The sequence below is a fragment of the Monodelphis domestica genome, chromosome 7 (genome assembly GCF_027887165.1).
Source record: "Monodelphis domestica isolate mMonDom1 chromosome 7, mMonDom1.pri, whole genome shotgun sequence".
NCBI lineage: Eukaryota > Metazoa > Chordata > Mammalia > Didelphimorphia > Didelphidae > Monodelphis > Monodelphis domestica.
Window position 1 is genome coordinate 60,188,635 of NC_077233.1, and position 10,166 is coordinate 60,198,800.

General features: G+C 41.7%; 1 protein-coding gene across 7 annotated transcripts in view; it reads right to left on the reverse strand.

Moving 5' to 3' along the window:
* Positions 1-1,610, reverse strand: part of TXNRD3 (thioredoxin reductase 3) — a 34,819-nt gene extending 33,209 nt beyond the window's left edge. For 2 of the 7 annotated variants that reach the window (XM_016424515.2, XM_056804725.1), the window contains exon 1: positions 851-977. Coding sequence is in view for 2 of the 7 variants with exons in the window: in XM_001377296.5 (XP_001377333.2) it covers positions 822-950 (129 nt within the window). In the remaining 5 variants the exon portion in view is untranslated. Of the gene's footprint in view, positions 1-698 lie in introns of all 7 variants that reach the window. The other 5 variants (XM_056804726.1, XM_007500302.3, XM_001377296.5 and 2 more) reach the window with 4 other exon arrangements.
* Between the last annotated feature and the right edge of the window lie 8,556 nt (positions 1,611-10,166).

Here is a 10,166-nt window from a genome sequence, read left to right on the forward strand (position 1 = left end):
TATGGTGAAAGAAGGTAAGACATTAATATTTACTAGTTAAGTGCTTAACTATTACAGATTTGTACCATGAGCCAGATCATGCCCTGCTGAGACAGTGATCTATGGTCTTTCTCCACTATACCACTGAAAGCCTATGAAAAAGGGGTTACTCTGGTACCATGAATGCTGGCATTCTCATAGAGCACTGAATCCCAATCGGGTCTCCAGCTACTCCAGAAAAAGTCAACCATTCTGTTTTTAGTCCCAGGAACTTCTAGCTAGCAAGTCACAACTAGCATGGTGCCTGAATTAGACCTGGGGAACAAGCTATAACTCTCGGTTACCAATTTTCCCCTCTAGCAGCTTGACAAATCCGGGAAAATAGTTTAAGGTGACCTCTTCCCACAGGACTGCAGACCATCAGTCTCAAAGTCCCTCGAAGAGGCTTAGGCTCATTTTGCTGGGGCACATCTCACATCTTTGTGCTCAGCCTTCTCTCACATCCCAGGTCTATTACTTCTACGCACCACCACCCCATCCTATCTTCGTCCCCTGATCCCTGCTCGGCCCAATCTGGGTCCTCCCCCTGTCAAACCCAGGCTGACCCCAAGTTTTCATTCAGTTTTGGATCCCTTCACTGCCCAGTCCTGGATCCTCATCTCTCGACCACGACCTCCCAAAGACTCTCCAGTCCAGTCTCCGTTGTCTAAAATCCTTACGTCCTGCGGGGAACCATTTCTTCTAGAGGGAGTCCTCCCACTAAGGCCCCTTCCCTCGTCCAGCCCGGTCTTCCCTTCCCCCGGTCTGGTCTAGCCCAGCCAGGTCAGCGTCACCGCCGTCACCTTGGTGCTGTAGGGGCAGTAGCTCTTACTGAAGATCATCACGCGATTGGTCTCGATGAGTGTCCAGAGCCGCTGCTTCAGGTCGTCGCGCGGCTCCAGAGTCAGGCAGCTGTTGCCTTCGCGCTGCATGTTAGCCAGAAACGAGGACTGGTCGCGGTCCTCCGGCTCCTCCGCGTCGTCGGACTCTTCAGACCGAGGCGAGGTTAGGATGCCGGAGACGAAGCGGGACAGGACACTCCCCACCTTTCCGGATAGAGGCGGAGGCGAGCTCGACGCCTCCCTCTCACTGCAGAAGACCTGGGCCCGGGGCTACCGAGCGTGCTCTCGTCGGACAACTTGCAGTCCTCGACCCACAGAAGAAGCGACCGGACTTGGAGTTTCTGACTGACTTTGGGAGGGAAGCACGGGGAGGACGTTCCTGTGTGCGCGTGCGCGCAGCGCCGGCCTCCTAGCCTCTCAGGGCCAGCGGTCCTGGAAGCCGCGAGATTCCCGGAAGGTAAGGAGGGGGACCTCGCCTCCTCCATTCCAGCGCCTGGTCCCTGCGCGTGCGCCGGGCGCCGCGGCCTTCCTGCGCACCTTCTCGTTCTGGCTGAGCCGAAGAGACCAAACTATAAAGTGGGTGTGTTCGGAGCCTAAGACGGGAAATCCGTTTCCCTAAATCACCATAGAGTGCCATCAGAAAAATCATATTTACCAAGAATATTAAAATCATACTATTGAGGAAGAAGCCTAATAATATTGTCAAGGGAGGAGGAATTCATGATTTCATTTTCTTGATTTCTCCCCCGCCTGTTGTCGGCATCCTCTTTGAGATTACCCAATCTGGAGCATGCGTAGAAGTCACCTGCCTACCTTAGGAACAGAGGAGGATACGGCTGTTTCTTCTCTAGTTGTCGGTAAAACCGCCAAGTTTGTGAGGCTCCTTTAATTTTGCAAAAAACAAACAAACAAACAACAACAAAAAAAAAACACACTTCTACGCTGTAAATTTTATAAATTTATATGTAATGCAATATAAATTTATAAATATAAGGGCCGAGTAGAGAGGTGTATTCCTTTTTTGTATGTGAGGAAATAGGCCGAGAGAGATAAAAGAACTTGTCCCAGCCGTGAAGGCCACCCTAGAACTGTAGGATTTGGAACTGGAAGAAATCTTCAAGCCAAATCCTTTATTTTGGTTTTGGTTTTGCTGAATGGAACTCCCGGTGAGGGAAATCCTCCCAATGCAGTTGCGGTGCTTCTCTGCAATTTTTTAACAATCTGCAAGTATATCATCTATTAAGCGCCTGCTCTGTGCCTGCTTTTCTGGGCGCTAGGGAGACACTTCTAAAGTGCTTCAGTCTATCCTCTGAGTAAAGCAGTTAGGTGGTGCCGGTCCTGCAGCTGAGTTCAGATTGGACTTCAGACATTTACTAACTCTGACCTTGGATAAGTTACTTAACCCTGTTTGCCTCAATTTTCCCATATGAAAATTGAGCTAGAGAAGGAAATGGCAAACCATTCCAGTACTCTGCCAGGAAAACCCCAAATGAGATAAAGAAGAGTCCCATATAACTGAACAACAACAAAATCTGAGGGAAAGAGCTTTGGCAGTTTGAGATGAGGAAAGGTTTACTGATCTTAAAGGAAGAGGACTCAGATGCAGAGGGGATGAGAATGTATACATTCCAGACCTGGGTAAAAGGACAGAAACTGAAGATGCAGTCTTTAAGATTTACTCTTGAGTTAGTATGTGACTCAGAAAGTGTCCTGGTGGGATTTGAACTGAGGTCCAGAGAGGGTATCTGCCTTGTCCAAGGTCACAGATAGAAAGGGGTCCAATCAGTCAACCAACAGGCATTTATCAGGATTCTAGGTACAGAGGATATAGGATCTAAAGACAGCATTAACAGGTCTCTGCCCCTTGAGATTCTTCCATTATGACTTTTTTAGGTATTTATCATCACTAATAGGTACACAAAACTGATCAAAGGTAACCTTAAGGGTGGAAGAAGCAATAACAAGAAAGGTGTCATATTCAAACTTAGATCCTCTAACCCATCATATTCATTGTTCTGTTTTCTATACTTAAATAGAAAGATAAGATAAAAATCTGAACTCATTATCCTAGTTAAGAGAAGGCTTTACATTCAGGCAGCTAGATTGTGGAGTACCAGGCCTGGAGTCAGAAAGAATAATTTCTGAGTTCAAATCTGGCCATAGACACTTAAAGCTGTGTGATCCTAGGCAAGTCACTTAACCCTGATTGCCTCAATTCCTCATTTGTGAAATGAACTCGAGAAGGAAATCACAAATCACTCTAGTATCTGCCAAGAAAACCCTAAATGTAGTTAACAGAGTCAAACATGACTGAAACTACTGAATGACAACTATATCTCCCACTTCAATCTTGAGATTTAGAAAGGGAAATTAGAAACATGTGGGGAACTGATTTATCATGTATGATTTTGGAAAAATGTTTTCTTAAACCAAACCCTTTTTGTTTAAGAGGAATAGGATTTTCATTCCCCTTAAAACCATGAGAGTTGGAAAGATCTGGTTACCACAATAAGAAGTCAGGTCTCCCACCCAGAAAATTCATGGAGTTCCTTTCTATTGGATAAGGAAATCCCTGAGAATAATAAATCTACTATCAGTCAATAAACATTAAACACCTACTATTTGCCAGGCACTGTGATAAATTATGAGGATGCAAGGAAAGGTTAAAAAATTCCTATTCTTAGTTCTCAATCTAATGGTAGAGGCAGCAAGCAAATTGTTATGTACAAATAGACTATATTCAGAGGAGAATATGGAAATACTCTACAGAAGGAAGGCACCAAAATTTTAAAAGATTGCAAAAAACTTCCTTTAGAAAGCAGAATTTTAGCTGGGGTTTGAAGGAAGCCAAGAGGCAATGATGAAGGCAAACATTCTAGATATAGGGGATAACTGGTAAAAATAAGTGAAATTGGGAAATAAGAGTTTCTTATTTGAAGAATAAGGAAGCCAGTGTTATTGGATCAAAAAGTACATGTGTGTGGGGAGGTAGGAATGTAAGAAAACTGGAAAAGTGGTGATGGTGGGGCAGGTTATAAAGGCCTTTGACTACCAAAAAGAATTTTATATTTGATTCTGGAGTTGATAGGGAGCTCCTGGAGTTTACTGTAAAGGTTACTGAGGGCAGTAGAGGTTGATATGGTCAGATCATTAATGTAGGAAGATCCTTTAATAGCTTTTTTCTTTAAAGATTCAAAGAAAAAGAAATAGCAAAAAGTGAAGGAAGAGGCAGAAAAGGAATGTAGAAATGGGGGATTACAGAAAGTAACAAGAAGACTGGTCTATAAGTAAACATTAAGTGCTTACCTGTGTGTCAGACACTATAATAAGTTCTGGGGATAAAAAATAAAAGGCAAAAGACAATCCCTTCCCTCAAGGAGCTTACAATCTAATGGGGAAGGCAACATGTAAACATATATACAATGCAAACTATGTACACAATAAATAGGAAATAGTTAACTAAGGGAAGGCATTGGAATTAAGAGTTAGGTTTCCTGTAGGAAATAGGATTTTAGCTGGGACTTAAAACCAAAGAAATCAATAAGTAGAGTTGAGAAGAGAGTACTCCAGGTATGGGGGACAGCCAGAAAAAATGAGATGGTAGTGGCTTGTTCATGGAACCAGCCAGAAGGCCATTGTTACTGAATTGGAGAGGAGAGGAGAGAGACAGACAGAGACAGACAGACAGAGAGACAGAGACAGAGAGACAGACAGACAGACAGACAGAGAGAGAGAGAGAGAGAGAGAGAGAGAGAGAGAGAGAGAGAGAGAGAGAGAGAAAGAGAGAGGAGAGAGGTGTAAGAAGATTGGAAAGGTAGACGAGGACTTGGTTACATTTTGTATTTGTTCCTGGAGGTAATAGGGAGCAACTGGAGTTTGATGAGTTAGGAAGGTATAAAATGGTCAGATCTGCAATTTAATAAAATCATTTTTGTGGTTGAATAGTGGTTCGAGAAGGTCAGAATTTCAGAGGAATTGAGATGAATATAAAACAGGCTTCAGTAATATGATTTTGCTTTTGTTTCCTTTTACTAGTTTTTCATACCGTATCTTTTCTCAATTGCCAGTTTAGTAAATGTTGATCAAAAGGATCATCCAGGGTCTTCAAGAAAAAGTTAAATTATTTTTTGTGTCCTGAATTTATTAAAGTAAAGTATCCCTTCAAAAGTTTGAGACAAGAGTTTTAGTATACAACTTGTGATTTACCATTTATCTAGAATACCCTGCTTCCCAACCTGACAGATAAATTTCTTCTGTGTATTCTTCTATATCTCCCCTGAGTGTCTGCCCCTTAAAGGGGTCAAATTGGCTCTGAGGAATGAGGAAAGGAGGGTCCTGAGTTAGAAAGATGGAGAATTTGCAAAAGGTGGATGTGTGGGTTTCCTTCAAATGAGATTATCCTGGCTTTGTCTCTTATTACTTTATGACCATGGAAAAATCACTTATCCTCTTTAACTTCAGTTTCCTCTTCAGTAAAATGAAGGAGTTGGATGAGATGATGTGTTCTTCTAGCTTGTAAATGCTATGAACTTTGATATTCAGGAAATGATTGTATTTCACTAAGTGAAGTTTGCAAGAAGCAGGTAGAATTTTGGAGAAATGAGAAGATTTTAAGAAATTATAAGATGTTTGATCTACCCAGAGTGTTTGTTTATATACTATCTACCACTGTGGACATGTTTGGTGGAGAGATCCATCAGTCAATACACACTTATTGAAGATAATGTCAACTCTACTTTCTGTCCCAAACACAGTGCTTTGTACCAGTGCTGTTGAATAAATGTATTTGACAAACATTTTTGAAACATCTGTTATGAGCATAGAATGAAGAGCAACATGCTCTGTCACTTTGGGCAAATCACTTAACCTCTGTGTATTTCATTTGCCTCCCTTATAACAGTGAGATATGTACTACCTTCTTCACAGAGTTTTAAGAAAGCTGTTTTGTATAAATAAAGCATTAGATAAATGTAATCATTTAAAATGATTTAAGGGGGCAGCTAGGTAGCTCAGTGGATTGAAAGACAGGAGGTCCTAGATTCAAATCTGTCCTCAGACACTTTCCAGCTGTGTGACCCTGGGCAAGTCACTTGACCCCCGTTGCCTAACCCTTACCACTCTTCTGCCTTGGAACCAATACACAGTATTGCTTCCAAGATGGACAGTAAGGGTTTTAAAAATAAAATGATTTAAGCTATAAACTTTTAAAAATATAGTTATTAAAAGATTTCAAAAAGTGAAGAAATCTGAAATATACATGTGAAAGAAGGGTTAAATAATAGGAAATAGTTTAGGACATATCACCAGACAAATTATGTGGCAAAAATATTTAGCCAAAAGTTCAAAGGAAGAAGAGATCACAATTGGTTTGAAAAAGCAGGGAAGCCCTTGAAGTGAAAATTCAGACAGAATTAATTCTTAAATTTACAGACTCATAGAAATTTAGCATTGAGAGGGAAGTTAAGTGTCCTTCATTTTGTAGATGAGGAAGCTGAAGCCCAAAGAATTGAGATTTCTTGTTCATGTGGCATATAATTACTGGTAGAGCAGAGAAAAGGGGGAAGTGTTTTCAGATATGATTTAGCTAAACTTCCAGCCTGTATCCTAGTCCAGTACCTCAGATATCATGTTTTTCTGCTTTTGAGTGAACCATTTTGTGTGTCCCAGAAAATTAATATAGTACTAGGAAGGATCAATAGCTTAATTATAAACATGAGAAGGAAAAACAATCCTGACCATTCAAAAACGACAAGACTGAATAAAATACAGCAAATATTCAGCTAACCTATGTCCTCTCTGGTCCAGAAAAAGTTCTAAGAAGGGAGTAATTAGGTTTTCCCCATCAGGGAATCTATTCAGAGGTCAGAGGGAAAAAAAAACACCTAATGTTTTCCCCTGACCTTGGTAGATGGGGTGGGGGGAGTGAGGGCAGGTCTAGGTACCCCTCACTGTGCTGAGCAGTAGGAGTACAAATACAGGCAGAAAGAAAATCCCTGCTTTCAGGGAGCTTACATGCTAATGAGGGACGACCACCCCCAAAAGGGTGACAGAGACAAAGGTTCCTGGTTCAGGAGCATTGTAAAAAAAAGTCTGAGGGAGGCAGGAATTAGCCTGGAGAGGACTGGAAGATGTGGCTGTTCTGGGAGGAAGCTAATCAGAGAGAAAGGTTAAAGAGGGCAGAAAGTATGCCAATGTGTGAAGTTGGGGTGCAGTGAGCATCCAGGATGAAGACATTGCTAGGGCGCCGCTGGTTAAGTGAGGAGGACTGCTTGCAAAGGAACCGCTGTCAGTCCTCTGATACTGTCTGTCCAGCTGTGCCTCCCCTCCCTCAACTCTTCTCTTCAGGGTAACTTGAATGACAAAATACAGCGTTCTCATCCAAATGTTTGAGAGTCAGTTCTCCTATGGAACTCGGTGGTCATGGCAGGGTTGAACTTTGTTCTCTCTAGCACAGCCAGCAGCAAGGGTGGGGTACGGGGTCATTTCCTCAAGTCTAGGAGAAATCTTGTTAAGGATCTCTTGAGTCTGAGGGTTGCAGTCAAGGCCCTTTTAATTGTCAGACCAAAGAATTCCTCAGTAGGCATTTCTAAAGCCAACCGCCAGGTGGCAGTGCAGCTTCTTGAGAAAACATGACTACACTCCTCGTACCTTTTTTTTATAGTACAGCCTTCCCTCTTTTCAAATGCAGATTATTGGGTTTTTGGATTATTCAGGCATCACTTCTTCCATTTCATTGCTTGCAAACATCTCCACCGGGCCAAGGGAAGAGAAAGGAGGAGAGATCCAGTCAAATTTGATACTTGTTAACAGCTCTGGTAAAAGGTTCGATAGAAGGAGAAAGCTGAAACATGACTAAAATTCGGTTTTTAAATCATCTGGCAATGTCAGGAATGCTAAAGCCCAGAACAAGCTGAGGCTTGCCTTGAATACTAAGGATAACCAGGAGCTGGCTAGATAAGTCAGGCAGCCAACACCATTCATTGATTACTTACTTATGTGTACCCAGCCTTGTACAGTAAGGAGATAAAAAAGGGGGGCTGGGGGGCTCCGTGAATGCCGATGTATTTGTTGGAGGTCTTTATTTTTTGCTAGAGCAGTTGGAAATTTAACCTGTTTTAATGAAAGCTTCATTTTTTAGAAGATGGGGGCAGCAACCAGCAGAATTGTTATCCTGGATCCAATTCTGACCATTAAGGACCATGGCATCACAACCAAAAGGATCCTTAATGATGAGCCCAGCTCCCCAAGGACCAACGAGTGAAGCGACTTGCCTAGATTCACACAGCAAAGAAGTACCATCACACCAATGTGGGATTTCTACCCCGGTCCTTGGACTCCAAATTCCACTTCTGCCATATTGCCTCCTTGAGAGTTAAATTCGAAATGACTGGGATCTTGAGAGTAAGTGACCATGTCCTCTTCATGTGTAAAAGGAGGGAACTTTAGTGTGCATGTAGCCACACCTTAAATTTGGGCAGAGTAAATTTCATAGAGTTCAGAGGAAGCATTTGGGTAAAATATGGAAGGCCAAGACTCTACAGAAGCCAGCTTAAGAGGATTAAGACGGGGCAAAATGGCGGTGATATTAACATACGTGACTCAGCTGAGGAAGAAAACAAGGAAACGTCTAAATAGATCAAGATGGCTATATTCATCAGCTCAGATTTCAAAGACATTCAGAAGATAGAAGCAAGGGCAAATAACTGAGACTGAATAGAAAGGAGTCTTCTGAGAATAACCCCAGGAACCTAGAACCCAGGAGCAACACCAGTGTTCTACACATGCAAAGGACCACAAAAAATGTTTGTAGAAGCCATATTGAGAATAATAGATTAAAAAAAGGAACGGGTCCACTGCTTTTTGTTTGTTTATTCATGCATGCTTTTGATTTCAGTCTAGGAACTCTTAGTTAGACATTTCTTTCCATCAGTGCTCATTGTGAACCGGCCTGCAATTTATAGTATTGAAAATTGCCCAGAACGTTGAGAAGTATCTTGCTCACTGCCCATTCATACACAACTTGTATGAATCCCAGGTGAGACTTGAACTCAAGTCTTCTAGTCGAGGCTGGTTCTATATCTCTTATCCCACATTTGCCTCTCAACCGAAGGTAATGATGTTAATGGAGGATGCAGAAAAGGCAACCCTATTTAACTTTTACTTTTCCAGAATGATCTTTAAGTGGAAGAATTATAAATGGCTCAGTTTGTAGTAGAGCATACAGAGTGCTATCATAGAAGCTTAAGTTGAATTGAGATTATGGAGGGCCTTGAATGCTAAAATAAGGATTTTAGATTTTGTTTATAGACAGTGGACATCCAGTAACGATTTCCCAGTGGGGTCCTTGGACTCGTCAATGGTTCTGTGAACTTAAGTGACAAGCCAACAAGTGGAGGGTAGTTCGAATGCCTCTGACCTTTACACAGAACAGGATTTACTTTACTAAAGCAAAGTGGTGAAATGGGAGCTTAAGAGCCCAAACTGGTGATAAATCTCTGACAAGAGACATTGTATAAATTGGGGCTTCCGGAATTTATCATTCACACTGCCTGCTGTGCATTCTTGTGCTGCTGCAGGATAAAATAAATTGGTCTCGCTAAGGGAACGGCAGGAAGCATTTGAATATTCCCTACTCTGAAATGGTAACCTTTTTTAACTCTGCAGACCTCGTTTCCCTGGAGTGGTGAAGGCCATACGCATGGAGGATAGATCTTAAAAATCAGAAGTGATATACACAAGTGGAAGTCAAAGTTGGGGCTAAGGCAGGGGCACAAGGGTTCCATTGAGCTCTCTTGGTAGAACTGACTAGAATTAAAAAAAAAAAAAAACCACCAACCCTTCATTTAAATACTCTATAGGAAAATTGTCTATTTGACTTCTTAAAGGGAGTAGAAGATAACTTAGAAAAACCCCTGAGCTCTTCTATTCTGGGGTACTTAGCAGGTTGCTTTCTCCCCATTGGAAGCCACTAATACTATACATAATAGCCTTGTAGCAGAATGGATTTATATATATTTAATTTGCTCTGGTTTTACAATAGACAATTTGAGAGATCCCAACCCCCCTGGTGAGCAGTTTAGGCCAGCTCAAGTAGGGAATATCTTTGAAATTCTGGACATAATCTTTTGAGCTTTAAGATAAGAATTAATGGTTTGAGGTTCTCAAAGTAATTAATTAAAAAAAACACTCTAAACTGGATATTAATAAAGCCAATTTTCACATATCTCTGGTAATAGGGGAAAGGCAAGCTTTAGAAATGGAATCCACAGATAATCCTAAAATCTTATTTTGGTCAATAATTTCAAT